This window comes from Myotis lucifugus, unplaced genomic scaffold (assembly GCF_000147115.1).
Source record: "Myotis lucifugus unplaced genomic scaffold, Myoluc2.0 scaffold_15, whole genome shotgun sequence".
In the NCBI taxonomy this organism is placed as follows: Eukaryota; Metazoa; Chordata; class Mammalia; order Chiroptera; family Vespertilionidae; genus Myotis; species Myotis lucifugus.
In genome coordinates this window covers 1,662,657-1,681,587 of record NW_005871063.1, presented here as the reverse complement: position 1 = coordinate 1,681,587, position 18,931 = coordinate 1,662,657, and the positions used below count along the sequence as shown (strand labels likewise).

Here is an 18,931-nt window from a genome sequence, read left to right as displayed (position 1 = left end):
GGACGTGACTGCGGGGCGGCTCGGAGGCCGGACCGCGCGCCCATGTCGGGGGGCGGCGCCAAGCCGCCGGCCCAGCTGACGCCACATAGGCCGAGATCACCTCAGGCGCGCGGTGCAATCGCAGAGCGCGGCGCCGCCGCCGGCCGCCCCAGCGCCAGCCTGGACGAGATCCCTCCCGCTCACGCGCTCAGATCCCTCCGCCCTCGCCCCGGTCGGACCATCGTGTCCTGGCACCCCGGCCTCCTGAGCACACAGGTTGGGGGGGTACACAGGTTGGGGTGTCCCGCAACTCCCAGCGGTCGTCTCCTCTAAGCTCACGGCCTATTCCTCTTCTGTGCCACCTGCGTCGTGGGTGCAGCCCGCTCCTTCAGGTCGTCTCTCCAGGCGTAAGGAGACCGCGGCGTTATAGAGTCCGCGCTCAGGGGCGTGGCCAGCGGCAGGCCCCGCCCCGTTCTGTGACGCACCGGGTGGTGCGCGCGGGAGCCGGGAGGAGGGGGTGGGTCCTGGTTTATTAGAAGATCTGGGGACCCGGGCCGCCTCCCGACGTCCATCTGCCCGCGCCTCTCGCCCCGTAGATTCGGAGGAGCGGCCGCGACTTCGGTCTCCAGCGGCTCCGGACAACCAAAGCGGCGGCGGCGGCGGCCGGCATGGCGTTGCTGGGCTTACTGCAGGCGGGCGGGTCGGTGCTGGGGCAGGCGATGGAGAAGGTGACGGGCGGCCACCTTCTATCCATGCTACTGATCGCCTGCGCCTTCACGCTCAGCCTGGTCTACCTGCTCCGCCTTGCCACCGGCCACCTCGCCCCACTGCCGGCCGGGGCGGTACGTGCACCCCCAGGGGTCCGGGAGGTGGGGTGCGGCGACTCAGGTGGCGGAAGGGCTAGCGGGGGCGGCGACCTGCGCTCGGCTGGGCGTTGGCGGCGGCCGCAAGGGATCGGGCGCACAGGGCGGCGGGCGCGCCGGGGGTCAGGTGCGAAGGGGACCCCGGGGTGGCCGCCTGCCCTGGCCTTGCGGGCCTTGGGGCTGACGGTCCTGACACTGACGGTGGCCACGTGCCTGGCCCTGGCCGGGGTCGTGCTTGCCGCGTTTGTGATCACAGTGGTTCTGTGCTGGTGGCGGTACTGGCAGCCCTAATGGCCGAGTCGGAATTGAAGGCGGAGGCCATGGCTGGGGCGCTGAGTGCCCTGGTCGCGTGTTTCGGGTCTGATGGGGACCCTGATGGCGATGCTGTTGGCAGCGGTGGCCCTGGTGTGGTGGTGTGGCTCGCTGTCCTGTGGGCTGTGGCATTGCCCCTGAGGGCGACTTACATCCGTTTTGAAAGCGGAGTGTGTGCATTTTGGTAGAATGAGAGTGACTGGAGTGCTGTAGTGCAGGGATCTTCCTGCGATGCTGATAAAAGCATTTTATCTAATTTCGTGGCTTTATCGGCCACTTCTCTATTTGATGAGTGCATCCTTAACCAGCCAACAACTAGTAGCTGCCCTGTTCCTGACAATGGAAGGCACAAACTATTGACCAAGTAGTTTTAAAAATAATTTTTGTTTGAATTGTAACAGGCATGAGGCAGTATTTTTATTTTTCCTTCACATGGGATTTTTTTAGGAAGTGGTATTTGTCTTTGGAAGGATAAGTGGCGTTAGTTTTATTTTTTTAACTTTACCCGTTTAAAAAATATATTTAATTGATTTTTTAGAGAGAGAGGAAGGGAGTGGGATAGAGAGAGAGAAACATAGATGAGAGGGAAACATCATGGATTAGCTGCCTCCTGCACACTCCCCACAGGGGACCAAGCCCACAACCTGGGCATATGCCCTGACCTGGAATCTAATTGGAACTGGTGGCCTCTTGGTTCCTGGCTCATTGCTCCCGGCTGAGTTACACCAGCTGTGCTGCAACGTGCTTGTAGCTTTAGTATTTAAGATGGTTGTTACTATTATCCAAAGAGTGAGTTTGGAGTGCGCCTTACTATTTGAGACCACCAACTCTCTGAGGAGTCTTTTTTCAGTTGCAAGTTTGATTTCTAGGAGACTTAATGTTGTAATCTCCAAGTTTCATTGGAGGTCATCTAAAGTAACTTTTATAGTGACCTAGAGGCTTGGTGCACGACAGTCGTGCCTGTGCCCTCTTGCAGTCCAGGACCCCTTGGGGGATGTCTGCCTGCCGGCTTAGGTCCACTCCCTGCCTCCAGCCGGCTTCTGGCTGAGCGGCGCTCCCCCTGTGAGAACCCACTGTGTTGAGCGTCTGCCCCCTGGTAGTCAGTGAGCGTCATAGTGACTGGTCGTTCTGCTGTTCGGTTGATTAGCATATTAGGGTTTTATTATATAGGATGCCCAAGAGTTCCTGCTATAGTGGATCTACTCTCTCTTTTAAAATCAGTGGATCTAGTTCATTTGCAGTGAGAGAAGCATGAGATGTGTTTTGTTTACTGATAAATGTCACTTTTTAAACATTTCCTTTATTTCTGTACCTCGAGTTACTATTTGTCTTTTTGTCTATCTTCTTTAGGCAAGATTCTGGGACTAAAATTGTGTGTGGTCATGGGAGTAAGTGGTGAAGACTCTAAGTTTGACTTTTCCAGTGTTTTTTTTTTGTTGTTTTTTTTTTTGTTTTCCACTCATGATTAAGAAAGTTGCCTAGAGCCAGTAATAGTATTGGATATATTCTGGACAGTGTTCAGCATTTATAATTGCAATGCCTTTGTGTTTGTGTAGTGACATAGCCTACATCATGTGTTGAGTTTCTATTCATGTTACTATGGATATTCCTAAGATATTTACATTTTAGCTGTTCTTTATTACTTTTGATGCTTCATTTTTTGGTAACTTTTTAGTACTAATAGCAAATTTCATTTGTTTGGTTATGAAACTGAACTGGATTTCTCTCTTAAAATGTGAACTGAAAGTTTTTTGTTTCTCTTGCAGAAAAGTCCACCATACATTTTCTCTCCAATTCCATTCCTTGGGCATGCCATAGCATTTGGGAAAAGTCCAATTGAATTCCTTGAAAATGCATATGAGAAGGTAAGTCTTTCAGATGATTAGAGAAAAAGAAATGAGTGCTTTTCAAACTTTTAAATGGCAGAATGTGGCCAAGCTAGGATTTACATGTGGTTTGATTTCCAAGTCTATACTTTTAGTAGTAGTAGTAGTAGTAGTAGAAGAGTAATAATAATAATAATAATAATAATAAAACACTTACATAATGTTTATTATGGCCAAGCCATTCTAATATGTTTTTCTCTAATATATAAAATGTACATATAACACATACCTATTATATATGTACACACACACACATATATATATATATATACACACTAGAGTGTATATATATATATACACTAGAGTGTATATATAATAAAACACTTATATAATGTGTATATATATATATACACTCTAGTTATTAGAGTCTAATATATATAATATTCTCGAACATATCTATGTTAATTTATTTAATTTATTTATATATATATATATATATATACACTCTAGTTATTAGAGTCTAATATATATAATATTCTCTAACATATCTATGTTAATTTATTTAATCTTGACAACAGTTCTGTGAAATACGTGCTATTATTCCCATTTTATAGATAAGGGAAGCTGAAACACATTGTTGGTGAGATAATGGTAAAACTACTAAAATTTTTGGCATCTTCATATAGCAGATACTATAGGAAAGGTCATATCCTTTAGCTACTCTTGTAAATTTATCTTTAACCAGTGGGGGAAAAAAATCTATATTCTCAAAGATACTCATTGTGGAATTGTATATAAGTAAAAAATGGACACATCATCCATGTGTAATAATGAAAAGAATAGTTAATTACTAACATTATGATATCTGTGTATAAGATAGAAAATATTTTCAATATAAACTGAAAAAAGCAGAATAAAATTTTTTATTTTCCATTTGCAACTGGATGAGCATAATTATAAATTTGGAGAAAGACTGGGGAAGAATTGCATTAAGGTTTATAAATGATTTTATTTTCAACAGTTACTGTTTTGTGATTTAAGAAATTAGTGTCTTCATGCTGTATATCTTTTGGTAACATCAATATGGGTACTTTTTTCTCTTTAGTATGGACCTGTGTTTAGTTTCACAATGGTGGGCAAGACATTTACTTACCTTCTGGGGAGTGATGCTGCCGCACTGCTTTTTAATAGTAAAAATGAAGACCTGAATGCAGAAGATGTCTACAGCCGTCTGACAACACCTGTGTTTGGGAAGGGAGTTGCATATGATGTGCCTAATCCAGTAAGTGACACTGTTATCTTCAAGAAAGATAAATCTATACTATAGTAGTTATAACTAGTAGTGTAATAGTATATACATTTCAAATGTAGAAACAGTTTATTCCTTGGTTCAAAAACTTGAGAATCATGAGATTTAATAGAAGGAAAGCCATGAATAACTGACAAACTGACAAACAATGGGTGTTTTGTTTTATAGTGGCTGGCATGGGCCAAGCAATTTTAAAGGGTGTCCTATTCAAAGACATACAATCAATGATGACTTAGCTTATTGGGAGTTGATTTGGAGGGTCTCCTACCTTCCCACTCCTGCCTGAAATTCTAGCAGGAGGGCTCTTTTGAGCTAGAGATCCTTGACTTTAGAAGTTTGTGTGATTTCTTTTCCCCGCTAAAGTCAAATATTAAAGTGCTGCAACTTGATGTAAAACACAAATGAGATAATTGGCTCAGTTGCTTGGTGTGGTCTCGGACTGTGAATGTATCACACATTACCCAGCACCCTAGTCACTAGTAGTTAAGAGAGTTAACATTAAGTGCTGTTTCTGGGGATGCAGTAGGTGGGGGAATGAATGGCTCTCCGAGGCCAAACACAAGACCCCTAGAAAAACGCTGGTTAGATATATCCATTTTTTTCACACACCTTATCAGATTCTTAAAATAGAAATATCCTAAAGATTTAAAACTGTTAGTTGTTTTAGTGTGAATTTATTTTATTAAAGCTACATTATATTCTAATTAAACTTCTGGAAGATAGTATCAGTAGGGAATAGAACAGGAGAATATGTGAAGGAACATAAAACTATCGAAGCATATTGGACCTTCGGGAGGTTGCATTGGCATCTGGGTTGAGTTGGAAGACTAGAAGATAACAGAATAGGAAAAGGGAACTCTAGAGTTAGCTGTGGGAAATGGGTATATAGGAATGACAGGAGTTGGGATACCTAACTTATCATTTGGCTAGGCCCTGCATAACAGTTCTTCTAGGTTACTTCAAATAGATGCATAAGTGTTCTAAGTTTCTCATATCTAGTGTGATTTTAAAAAAATCCTTTTACTATTTTTATTTTTAATTTTTCAGAAGGTTATTTTCTTTGAGTGTTACAGAGTTATAACCCAAATGGATCTTGTGATAAAACAAAATTGTGCTTTAATTCTGTGTACTCTTAATTTTTTTAAGGTTTTCTTGGAGCAGAAGAAAATGTTAAAAAGTGGCCTTAACATAGCACACTTTAGACAGCATGTTTCTATAATTGAAAATGAAACAAAGGAATACTTTCAAAGTTGGGGAGAAAGTGGAGAAAAAAGTAAGGAAAATGTTTTGGTTTTGCATTTGTCCTAATATTTCTACTTTTCTATAAATAGGAATGTAATAATACGTGTGTGTATATAAAAAACAAACTACAACATAATGTAAAACCACCTTAGATTTCATGGAAAGAACATACTATGGTTACCATGGAGTTAAACAGCCTGAGAGGAAGTGATTATTGCTGCTCAGTAGCAAAACCTTAAAATGGGTTAATGAACATGTGTATCATTCAGTTCATTTATACAAATAATATAAAAATGGTTCATGATTAGATTATTTTTTAAAAATATATTTTATTGATTTTTTACAGATAGGAAGGGAGAGGGATAGAGAGTTAGGAACATCGATGAGAGAGAAACATCGATCAGCTGCCTCCTGCACACCCCCTACTGGGGATGTGCCTGCAACTAAGGTACATGCCCTTGACTGGAATGGAACCTGGGACCCTTGAGTCTGCAGGCCGACGCTCTATCCACTGAGCCAAACCAGTTAGGGCCATGATTCGATTTTGAAATAAACAATGTAAAACTTTTGTAAGTTCATTTTAAGATAAATAAATTTTTTTACTCCCAATGTGTAAGTAAAAGTCCAAATGACTTAGTTATATATTTAATACCTTATTTATCTATTTTTGTATGGGAATGATATATTCTATAAAAAAATAAATTTAAGTACATAAGCTTACTTTACCAAAAGTTTGATTTTAGCCCTTTCCAATAAAAATATTTTAGAATGTATTATATACATCCTTGCATTATATAATGTACTGATGGTTTGGATATTTCTGGGAACCCAGTCTTTATATTGGGCTGCAGTGTTTTCTCCAGAGACAGTTGTCATAGTCATGGCTGGAAGCAACGTCTGCCTGTGGGGCAGTAAGACCTCTGTGTAGGTTACCATGTTCTGGGTCTGATATTCAGTTCTTTATAAAAGGTCCAGGAACTTGATTTAAAAAAAAAAATACACCTGAAGTTGATGGGATATATTTCTAACTATACAAGAATGCTAGCTTAAATACGAGTGAGACATAATTACAGCACCAAGAACACCAGAATGTTTCCTGAACTTCTCTTTCTTGGAAAATCTAACTGGAAAGCCATATGATAATTGGAATTTCATGTGGTGAACATGGAATTAAAGAACATGGCATTGATTGGATAATTTTTATGACTTAAGGGTCATTCAAATAATGCTTGCCTGATGAATCTGTCCTGTGTTGAGCTATATGAATTGATGATGAGTTTCAATTTCTCATATATATGTGGTCAAGACTCCAATTTTTAGCTCTGCTCTTCCCACTTTTGACCTGGGAAATAATCCATACTTTAGTTTTAGGACTGCTATTCTTGGGAAGCGCCTCTTTATTGTTGTCATATGCACTAAATAATCTTTTTGCTGCTTTTGTTATACTGTGACCTTGAACTGAGACAGCCATACTCAGTTTTATCTTTTTAAGGTGATGGGCTCATGAGTGAGGTTTGGAGATATGCCTTTGTGGCATTGATTTTGGCTGTCCAGAGTGGTGGGGTGGGGTGCTTTGCATTTTTTGGTTTCTTGCCTCTCTTTGTTTTGCTGGTAAGGTAGTCACAAAGCTGTCTACAAGCTTTTTTGATGGTATGAATAGGACCTTGTTGGTTCTTGAGTTTTTATTCTCACTTTTCCTTCATAATTTTATATCTCTAATAAAACAACATTTCAAAAGCAGTTTTGGTAATATTAATGGGAATGACCTTTTTCTCTCCAGATTTGTTTGAAGCTCTTTCTGAGCTCATAATTTTAACAGCTAGCCATTGTTTACATGGAAAGGAAATCAGAAGTCAGCTCAATGAGAAGGTGGCACAGCTGTATGCAGATTTGGATGGAGGTTTTAGCCATGCAGCCTGGCTGTTGCCAGGTTGGCTCCCTTTGCCTAGTTTCAGGTATGGATAAAGAAACACCTGGGGGGATTTAACTTTGTATAATTACTGTAGTGTTAACAAAGATAAACATTAAATAAATTGAAGTACAAATTGGCAGTTACAAATAGTCACAGGATATACAGTACAGCATAGGGAATAGAGTCAACAATCCTATCTAATAATAGACAAAAATGGTAATTAACCATACCTCCGCTACGCTTCCCATCGGCTAATCAGGGCGATATGCAAATTAACTTTCAACAAAGATGGCGCCGGCAGCCAGGCAGCTGAAGCAAACATGAGGCTTGCTTGCTCCAGTGATGGAGAAAGCCAAGGTTCCCCGCCTGCCGCGGCCCGGCTTTGAGCTGCACTCTAAGAAACAATGTTGCAATTATAGAAGCTAAACAAACCCCAGATACCTGCTTTCAGCCAGCCGGCCTCAGAGCTGGAGCCGCAACAGTGTTTCAATTACAGAAGGTAAATAAATCCCAGAATAAAAAAAAAAAGAAAAAAAGGAGAGACTGGGAGCTTCAGTTGCAGCTCTCATCCCCTCAGCCCCTCATCCAGGCTGGCCAGGCACCCCAGTGGGGACCCCCACCCTGAAAAGGGTGCAGGCAGCTTGAAAACAGCCCTCAGCCCCTCATCCAGGCTGGCCAGGCACCCCAGTGGGGACCCCCACCCTAAAGGGGGTGCGGGCAGCCTGAAAACAGCCATCAGCCCCTCACCCAGGCTGGCCAGGCACCCAAGCGGGACCCCCGCCCTGATCCGGGACACCATTCAGGGCAAACCAGCTGGCCCCCACTCGTGCACCAGGCCTCTATCCTATATAGTAAAAGGCTAATATGTAAACTGACCCTAACAGCAGAAAGACTGGGAATGACTGGTCACTATGACACACACTGACCACCAGGGGGCAGACGCTCAATGCAGGAGCTGCCCTCTGGTGGTCAGTGAGCTCCCACATGGAGGAGCTCTGCTCAGCTACAAGCCAGGCTGATGGCTGCCAGTACAGTGGTGGTGGTGGGAGCCTCTCCTGCCTCCTCAGCAGCGCTAAGGTTGTCTGACTGCAGCTTAGGTCTGCTCCCCGCTGGCAAGTGGACATCCCCCGAGGGCTGCCGGGCTGCCAGAGGGATGTCTGATTGCCATCTTAGGCCAAATCCCCCGAGGAGCAGGCCTCAGCCAGCAGATTGTCATCCCCCAAGGGGTCCCAGACTGTTAGAGGGCACAGGCCGGGCTGAGGGACCTTCCCCCCCACCCCCGAATGCACAAATTTTTGTGCATCGAGCCTCTAGTCTCTATATATAAAAGCCTAAGCGACCAGCCATTAACTATGATGCACACTGACCACCAGGGGGCAGACACTCAATGCAGTAGCAAAAACAACAGGCATGGATACATGGAACAGACTGATGAATCTCAGAGGGAGGGGAGAGGGTGGGAAGAGATTAACCAAAGATTTTATATGCATATGCATACTAGAGGCCCTTGGCCTGGCCTGTGGGGAGTAACAATCCCCTTGGCCTGGCCTGCGGGGATTGGGCCGAAACTGTCTCTCTGACATCCCCCGAGTAGTCCCAGATTGCGAGAGGGTGCAGGCCAGGCCAAGGGACCCCACTGGTGCACGAATCCATGCACTGGGTCTCTAGTCTCTATATATAAAAGCCTAAGTGACCGAATGTCCAGTCGACTTGTCGCTATTACGTGCACTGACCACCAGGGGGCAGCTCCTGTGTTGAGCATCTGCCCCTAGTGGTCAGTACGTGTCATAGCGACTGGTTGACCGGTTGTTCCGGTCATTCCGCTGTTCAGTCGCTGGGCTTTTATTTATAGGATAACATACTTTTTGCCCTGAGTGACCCTAGGAATTCCTAAAACTATATGATTTTTTGTGATATCTTTTTTCCCCTTGTTTCTGAGTTTTATCAGATATTTTAGAGTCATTAAAGCTAAAGTTTCTTTAAGCTAGGTCCTGGTTATTTTCAAAAGGAATTTGGTGCCAGAAAGTATTGCTTTATTGTTTGAAATTATTTTCATCTTTGAATTACAGACGCAGAGACAGAGCTCATCGAGAGATCAAGAGTATTTTTTATAAGGCAATCCAGAAACGCAGACAGTCAGAAGAAAAGATTGATGACATTCTCCAAACTTTATTAGATTCTACTTACAAGTAAGAGCTGTTTAGATCATATATTAAGCTGAAGCAGGAGATTACACATTAAAACATAGTTAAATAATATGTCTCCATGATGCTGCCTGACTGATATGGCCCAGTGGTTGAGCGTCAACCTATGAACCAGGAGGTCACAGCACATGCCTGAGTTGTGGGGTTTCGATCACCAGTGGGGGGCATGCAGGAGGCAGCTGACCCATGATTCTCTCTCATCATTGATGTTTCTCTCTCTCCCCATCCCTTCCTCTGAAATCAGTAAAAAAATACATTTTTTTAAAAAGTCATGATGCTGCAAAATTAGTAACAATGACTTTTGCAGTTTTTGTTTTGTTTTTTTAAAATATATTTGTGTTGATTTCAGAGAGGAAGGGAGAGGGAAATAGAGATAGGAATGTCAATGATGGGAGAGAATCATGGATGAGTTGCCTCCTGCACACCCTCTACCGGGGATTGAGCCTGCAACCTGGGCATGTGCCCATGACCATAATTGAACCCGGGACCCTTCAGTCTGCAGGCCTCTGCTCTTATCTACTGAGCCAAACCAGCTGGGGCTGACATTTGTAGTTTTTAAATGGATGAGACATAAACTACTGGGATCCCATGCCTTATTGGCATCCCAGTGATTACGCATGGTGAAAAGTTTGGTAGGAAATTGCAATTAAGTGTTTGTAATCAAAATCATATTTTCTATTGGTCTGTCTCTTTTCACTAATAGATAAAATTCTGACTTCTGATGCACAAATACAAGAAACCATTATACCTGACAAATTTTTTCATTATAACCCTTTTTTTAAAAAGTTGAGGTATGAAATGTGTCTGCCAAAATGTTATATTTGTGTGTATGGTTCATTCTGTAGGGATGGGCATCCTTTGACGGATGACGAAGTAGCAGGCATGCTCATTGGACTGCTCTTGGCAGGGCAGCACACATCCTCAACTACTAGTGCCTGGATGGGCTTCTTTTTGGCCAAAGACAAGACACTTCAAGAAAAATGTTATTTAGAACAGAAAACAGTCTGTGGAGAAAATCTGCCTCCTTTAACTTATGACCAGGTTTGTTGGATCGTTATTTTTATTGCTGCCTTATTTGAATATCTGTGGCTAACTTTTAAAGGGGACAATTTGAGTAACAAAAGCAAAAATAAACATGGTACATTAAACTAAAAAGATTTTACACAGTTAAGGAAAACATCAATAAAACAAAAATACAACCTACTGAATGGCTGAAGATACTTTCAGGTGATACATTCAATAAAGGGTTAATAACCTAAATTTTTGAAATAACATCCTAAGTAATTGGTGTAGCCATTTTGAAAAACAGTATGGAGATTACTTAAAAATTTAAAAGTAGAACTGTCATAGGACTAAGCAATATTACTTCTAAGTATTTATCAGAAGAAAACAAAAACACTAATTCGAAAAGATATGGGCACCTTTATTTTCACTGTAGCATTATTTATAGTAGCCAGCATATGGAAGCAACTTAGGTGTTTATCAATAGATAAATGGCTAAAGAAGATGTAGCATGTACATACAATGGAATAATACTCAGCAAAAAAAGAATAAAGAATGAAATATTGCCATTTGTGTCAAGAGGATATTTGATGAACTGAGAGGGTATTGTGCTAAGTGAAATAAGCCAGAGAAAGACAAATACCATATGATTTCACTTATATGTAGAATCTACAAAAACAAATGAATTAACAACTAAAAAACCAGACCCATAGATACAGAGAGCAAGTGATGGTTATCAAAGAAGACGGGGTGGGGATAGATGAAAAGAATTTTTTAAAAAATAGAATATAAAAAATAAAGGGGACAATTTGAGAGTTTCTGTGTACTATAGATTAATTTGCTTACTGTCTTTTGTTTTTTGAAAATTTCCCAGAAATGTCCTAATGTTAGATTTGGTTTTCTAATATTTTGTTGAGGATTTTTGCATCTGTGTTTATACGGGATATTGATCTGTAGTTTTAATATGATGTCTTTGATAGATTTGCTATCAGTAATACACATCTCATAGAATGAGTTTGGAAATGTTCTCATTTTTTGAAGAGTTTATGAAGGGTTGGTGGTAATTCTTTCTTACATGTCTAATAGATTTCACCAGAGAAACCCTGTATGTGCTTTTCTTTATTGTAAGTTTTTTGATTACTAATTCAATCTCTTTGTTGCAGGTTTATTCATATGTCCTGTTTCTTTTTGAATCAGTTTTGATAGTTTGTGTCTTTCTAGGAATACATCCATTTTATCTAGATCACCTAATCTGATGGCATACAATTGTTATAGTATTCTCTATAATTCTTGTAAGGTCTCTTTCATTTCTGATTTATATATTATGCTTAATTTATATGTAATTCACATACTATAAAATCTATTTATTTAAAGTATATAATTTACTAATTTTTAAAATATATTCATAGTTGTAAAATCACAATTTTAGAACATTTACATCACTTCCAAAAGAAAGCTAGTACACGTTAGTAGTTACTCTCCATTTTCCCTGTGCCCCTGAAATAACCCAGAAAAAAATAATTTTAACTTAAACTTAAATAAAATAAATGTTAATTTATAAAATAATATTTAAGTTAAAATACTGTTGAAGTATGTTAAATATTTGTAAAATTCAGGAAATGCTTTCTCTTTTTAGCTTAAGGATCTAAATTTACTTGATCGCTGTATAAAAGAAACGTTACGACTTCGACCTCCTATAATGACTATGATGAGAATGGCCAAAACTCCTCAGGTGAGGCTCTTGGTTAGATATCCCCTTATATGTCTTCAATTTTAATTTACCAAAGAGATGATTTCCAGAAAGAGAATTTTTTAAATTAAAAAAGTAGAATAATAATCACTTCTAGACAATTTTCAAGTTTATATATTCTAAATACATAAATATTTTCATATAATTGCAGAGTTAGTCTGTTCCCTGCATTTTTAATTATTTGGGTTTTTTTTTAATGGAAATATATTTTTATCTTATTTTTAAAATAACATTTCTATAATTCTAACTATATGAAAGTCTAAAACTCAGATTATGGAAAGACTCCTTGAAATTCCACCCCTCCCTCTGAGGCATTATGACCTTTTTTGTGTATATACTTGTAGTCCAATTTTGGATCATTTGGAAATCATCTTGAGTTAAAATAATTTTCTGCTGGCCTATCATCCTGCTAGTTTTTAAATCTGATGTATATTAATGCTGTATTGCACAATGACCTGATTTTTTTGTAGAATATTTTTATTTATTTATTTATTTATTTATTGGTTTTAAATATATTTTATTGATTTTTCCACAGAGAGGAGGGGAGAGGGATAGAGAGTTAGAAACATCGATGAGAGAGAAACATCGATCAGCTGCCTCTTGCACATCCCTACTGGGGATATGCCCGCAACCAAGGTACATGCCCCTGACTGGAATCGAACCTGGGACCCTTGAGTCCGCAGGCCTACGCTCTATCCACTGAGCCAAACCGGTTAGGGCTAGAATATTTTTAAATTATCTAATGAGTCAGTTGGGGAAAAGGAGACATTTAATACTTAAAACAATAAAATAAATAAATAAATAATCTAATGAAATATTTTGCTTTCATTTGTAGATTGTGGCAGGGTATACCATTCCTCCAGGACATCAGGTGTGTGTTTCTCCCACTGTCAATCAAAGACTTAAAGACTCATGGAGTGAACGTCTGAACTTTAATCCTGATCGCTACTTACAGGACAATCCAGCATCAGGAGAGAAATTTGCCTATGTGCCATTTGGAGCTGGTAAGATGATTATATTATACATTTGAAATGTTTGTTCTGATAACAGGTTGTCAGAAGTTACCAGAACAAAAATAACCCATGTGAATTTAATTTACAAGTATCTTTCCCTTTCCTAATAGGAATATTTTTGCAAATGTGTGGGGATTTTTTCCCATACCAATTCTCTGCAGACACTATCTGAGTTCCTATAATTCAGTTCAGTTCTGACATTCTCTACCTGGGGTTGGTTAGTACAGGCCCCATTGGTTAAAGGCTCGGTTCCACAAGACTGCTCCCTTTCCCCCCACTTCAGCAACTACTAATTGCAAGTCCAGTTGTCACCTGACTAACTGGTTACAAATTGGAGGTTCTCTCAACCCATAATTTGTTGGAAGGGCTCACAGAACCCAGAAAACAGTTTACTTACTAGACCAAAGATACAACTCAGGAACAGCCTGATTGAAGAGATGCATAGAGCAAGGTATGGGAGAAGGGGCACAGAGCTTCCATGCCCTCTGGGTATGCCACCTCCCAGCACCTCCAGGTGTTCACTAACCTGGAAACTCTCTGAACACCCTTGTATTTTTTTTTTAACACTCTTGTATTATAAGGATTTTTATTGAGGCTTCATCACAAAGGCATGCTTGATTAAAATCATTCGTCGTTTAGAATTAATGCAACCTCCAGCCTCTCTCCCTCCTGGAAGTCAGGGGGTGGGACTGAAAGTTGCAATCCTTTTATCATTTGGTTGGTTCCCCTGGCAGTCAGCCTCCATCCTGAGGGGCTTTCCAAAAGTCACCTCATTAACAAACTCAGGTGTGGCTGAAAGGGGCCTCCCTTCCTCCCCCTCCCCCCAGCCCCACCTCCTGGTTGAACTCCCGGTCCAGGGGACAACTTGCATACTACACTTTTATTATATAGGATAGGATTACAGTATCAGTTGCTGTGCCTGTAGTATTGAAGTCAGATTTGAAGTCAGTTTAGTCCTCCAACTTGTTTTTTTTCAGGATGGCTTTGGATATCCTAGGTCCTTTTGTATTTTCATATGCATTTTAGAATCAGCTTATCAGTTCTTATGAGTATATGACCTTTCATACTTTGATCTCAGTATGTGTTGCTATTTTGAGTTTATTAAAAGCCTTTTTCTTCCACTGTCATTTGTAAAGGCATATAAAGTTTTGTTTGGAATGTTTATATTGACTTTTAACTAGGGTTCTCTTGGGAGAGGAGCTAAGAATATTCTAGTACATTGCCAAACTAGATTAGCATCATATATTTCAAACCATCATATATTTAACCTAGATAGATGTTAAGTTTCAAAAAAGGTGATTGGAAAAGTCATATAATTACCCAAGTGCTGTTTCCCCTAAAAATAGATGTTGAAAATCTCCTGAGATTGTAACTATTTATATTCTTTTTATTTTATTCTTTTAATTCTCACCTGAGGATATGTGTGTTTTTTAATTGATTTTAGAGAGAGAGGGAGAGGTAAAGAGACCGAAAGAGAGAAACATTGATGTGAGGAAGAAACATTGATTGGCTGCCTCCTACTGGGAAATCAAATTCACTTGTGATGAAGCCTCAACAAGTATGTGTGCTTTGACTGGGAATCAAACCTTTGACCCTTCGGTGCATGGGAGGATGCTCCAACTGAGTGAGCCACACTGGCCAGGGCTATATTCTTGTTTTATGTGAAAAGAATGTCATCTTTTTATTATATCTGTATATCTGCCCTTCACCTAAACTGTAAACAGATTTCATCACTCTAGGCTAAAAGTAGTGAGAAAGAATTTCAACTGATTCTTAACGAAATATTTTTTTTACAGGGCGTCATCGTTGTATTGGGGAGAATTTTGCTTATGTGCAAATCAAGACAATTTGGTCCACTATGCTTCGTTTATATGAATTTGATCTCATTGATGGATATTTTCCCACTGTGAATTATACAACCATGATTCACACCCCTGAAAACCCAATTATCCGATACAAACGAAGATCAAAATGAAAAATGCTGCAAGGAATACCTGAAACATCACTGTAAACAGCAAAAGCATTTGAAGAGAATGAAGTTGATGAAACAACTTACTCTCTTTTGAGTGTGTTACTTTAAAAGACAGCCAAATTAACGGTTTTTATATTTTCTTAACTGAATGGTTCCATAAAATTTAATGGCATTTCAGGCATTTCTTAATACTTTTATGATGGATATTTCTTACATATGCTTTATTTAAGGAAATCAAGTTACTTAGTAACAAGTTGTTTAGGGGACGTTGGTTATTGGCAGATTCTAAATAACACAATTTCCAGGTATTTATTTTAAGAGCACACCTAGCTCTTGGTAAGTAAGTTCAGGATATTCAAATCTTGAACTAGATCTGCAAGTATAAAAGCCAAATGAGATACTTGGAAGCCTTAGGTTATTTATTCATTTCCTGTGTAATGTTTGGGTGTGTGAGGATAGGTGGGTAGGGGATAAACTCACATTTAAAGCCTTGGATGAAAAAGAATCCTATTGTTTTGGTATGATGAAAATTAGCAGTGATGGAGCTTTGTTGTAGAAAAAGATGTCTTTAGAAAGTACTGTCTTTTAGGAAATTGAGGGAGATCTATGGTAATTACATTTCCTAAAAAAGAATATAATTATTCTAAAGACTGCTTGCATTAACTTGATCAAATTACTAAGTATTTCATTTACTTGATAAATTTGTATCTGGTTCTACATGGTCACACATCTGTGTGAAAATCCAAAATAAAGTCCCTAAGGGATAATTTTTGTTCTCTTTGGCTCAAGGTGGTTCCCGGCTTCCTCTCCAGAATCTACTTAGGGATGTTTCTGTTACTAGTTCTGTTTATTAAAACTTAATTTAGGTCAGTAGGTGTGTTTTTTGTTTTTTGTTTTTGTTTTTAATACAAAATCTGAGATCAGGGAACTCTGGCTTTAAGATAAGGATAATATGAAGCTGGGTCCTTGAGAGTAGGATCATTGGCCATATTATGTGAAGGCTGTGTTCAAGAATCAACTCAAATTCTAACCTGTAATTTGGCCACATTACTGTTTTTAAAATAAGGACAAAATATTTCCCCCTATAAGTTCTGTTTAAGAGGCTGGAGGACTCATCTAAAATCTATCTCTGCTGTTAGTTTTCCACATTTAAAATTATCTTTGAGAAAAATATAGTCTATATTCATGAACTGTAAAGCATGTGTGTTTTAGTGAGTAGAATTCAGGAATCTACAAACTTGGATGGAAAAAAAAATTACATCCTTATTTGTACTGTATTCAAATTTAGGCAACAAACCACATTAATAATAGCAGTACCCATGACTGAACAGAAGTCACAGTTATTTTCATATCACATTATAGTGGTTGTAGATCTTAAAGTTCTTTTACTCTCGTCACTACTTTGAAATTATGGTAGTTGTTAGATCTGCTAGATCTTATGTCTTTAAACTTACATGTTATATCACACATTTAAAAAGATTTGACTACTATATAATTGGTTTCCTTTATAGTTTACTTTAGACTCTAGTAAATTAGTGTTTTTTTTAATATATATTTTATTGATTTTTTTTACAGAGAGGAAGGGGGAAAGAGAGAGAGTTAGAAACATTGATCAGGGCCGCCGCCTGGCTCCCAGGAGCTGAGGGAGCTGGGTGGGAGCCCGATGACTCAGGCAGAGGGGGGTGTGCAGGGGCCCGGGGGCCCAGGTGCTGCCCAGGGCCCAGAGGTCACCTGGTACCTGCCTTTCCACGTCAGACACTCGTGCTTTGATCACCAGCTAGGCCTAGGCACTGCACCTGTACACAAATTTTGTGCACCGGGCCTCTAGTATATATAGATGTAAAGTTGAAAAAAAGGCACATGGAAAATTCTTCCTCAATAGAGGGAGAGAAAAATCCCAATGGTATCTATAAGATTAGGACAACTTTCTGAATCTCTAAGTCCTACATATTTCCAGTAAGTAATGAGGTGATATGCACTGCTGCAGACTGACTGTGTCTCCCCCACCCCCAAATTCATGTTGAAACAATCTCCCATTTATTGGTATTCAGAAGTGGGGATTTGTGGGGTGATTGTATCATGGGGGATCTCTCATGGACAGCTATATTGGTATTTTAAAAAGCTCTATTGGTATTTTCCTCTATTTATTTGCTCTTTTTTATAAAAGATGGCAGTCTATGAACGAGGAAGCAGGCCCCACCAGTCACCATATCTGTTGGTACCTTGATCTTCGACTTCCGAGACTCCAGAACTGTGAAAAACAAATTTCTGTTGTTTATAAGGCACCCAGTCTATGGCATTTTATTAGAGCAGCTGGAATGGACTAAGACATGCACCAAGAACTATAGCTTAGTTAAAAATGAAGAGGGTTCAAATACAGTGTGGTTAAAATGGTGAAGTCATTTTTATTTCAGTACTTGACAAAATACCCCATAAAATTCAAAACTTCTACCATTATACAAAAATAGGTCTCTACAAGTGATATCTGTCATCATCACCAGTAGCAAATATATTAGGCAGAAACAGGTAACTTCAGTAGCCTTATAAGAAAAGTGCAGGACACCTCAAGCTACACATTCAGCAGTGTCATAATATGCAAAAGTTTAATCTTTTCACCCATTTGATAAATACACCAGGTTTATAATTTAACCATTTAAATTAGCATTCCACAAATACACATGTAATTGAACGATTATTGTGCATGAATACATACACAATGCTTATATGTACAAATTCCAGTTTGTTTTCATGTACTGGCTGGGATTTGTATACAATCATAAGCTGTGTTCATGTTGGTCCCATTGAATATCCGCAATACAAAAGCACAAAAGAACCATTGGTTTACAAAAGGGAATTTGCTTAAAATCACTTTGAGTCATGATGTTTCAAAGGATTATCTTCTCATGCCACCATGAAAATGAGCGGAACCTAGAAGAGAAAACCAGAATATGTATATGACTTCAAATTAGATTACTACCTGTACCATACTAAATAGTTCATGAAGGGCAGATTACTATTATCCTCCATTTAAAAATAATACTTTTTATAGTCCTAAGAAGTTCTTCATATTTGAAGAGATTTTGAATATATATTTAAAAGTCACTGTGGCAGGCTCTGTATCAAGATCTGACTAAAGTTAAGGTCCTCTTTAAAGTGCCCTGAAGGTTGAATGTTCTATACCTCCCACCTCTTGAGAAATCTTCAGGACTTCAAAATCTGCATTTTGTGACCTGAAGAGCATTATGCTAAATGAAATAAGCCAGTTAGAGAAAGACAAGTATCATGTATCACATGATCTCACTTAGATGTGGAATCTAATGAACAAAACTGATGAACAAAATAGGTTCAGAGGTACGGATGCATGGAACAGAATAACATCTCAGTGAGGGGGTTGGATTACTGTACTGTACTACACTATCTCCCAACAATTTTTCATAATGTCCACAGACTATCAATTTTAGTCAATACTTTTCCCCAGGCATAAGGAGAATAACAGATCTCAGTGATGTGGCTGGGACAGCAAGAGATTAGCCAAAGAATACTTATG

General features: G+C 39.5%; 2 protein-coding genes across 15 annotated transcripts in view; one reads left to right on the top strand and one right to left on the bottom strand.

Annotated features, from left to right (window-relative positions):
• The first annotated feature begins 499 nt into the window (after window positions 1-499).
• LOC102427291 (lanosterol 14-alpha demethylase) lies at window positions 500-16,254 on the top strand. Its single transcript, XM_006084944.3, has 10 exons — window positions 500-821; window positions 2,921-3,019; window positions 4,086-4,262; window positions 5,436-5,562; window positions 7,312-7,486; window positions 9,513-9,632; window positions 10,493-10,688; window positions 12,286-12,381; window positions 13,235-13,403; window positions 15,209-16,254. Exons 1-10 carry the CDS (start codon window positions 648-650, stop codon window positions 15,385-15,387), a joined length of 1,512 nt encoding a protein of 503 aa, XP_006085006.1. The 5' UTR covers window positions 500-647; the 3' UTR covers window positions 15,388-16,254.
• A 1,510-nt stretch (window positions 16,255-17,764) lies between these two features.
• The window catches only part of AKAP9 (A-kinase anchoring protein 9), a 123,416-nt gene continuing 122,249 nt past the window's right edge, over window positions 17,765-18,931 (bottom strand). For all 14 annotated transcript variants that reach the window (XM_023750681.1, XM_023750688.1, XM_023750682.1 and 11 more), the window contains one exon: window positions 17,765-18,312. In XM_023750681.1, the coding sequence (XP_023606449.1) occupies window positions 18,278-18,312 (35 nt within the window). In that variant the 3' untranslated portion in view covers window positions 17,765-18,277. The remainder of the gene's footprint in view (window positions 18,313-18,931) is intronic.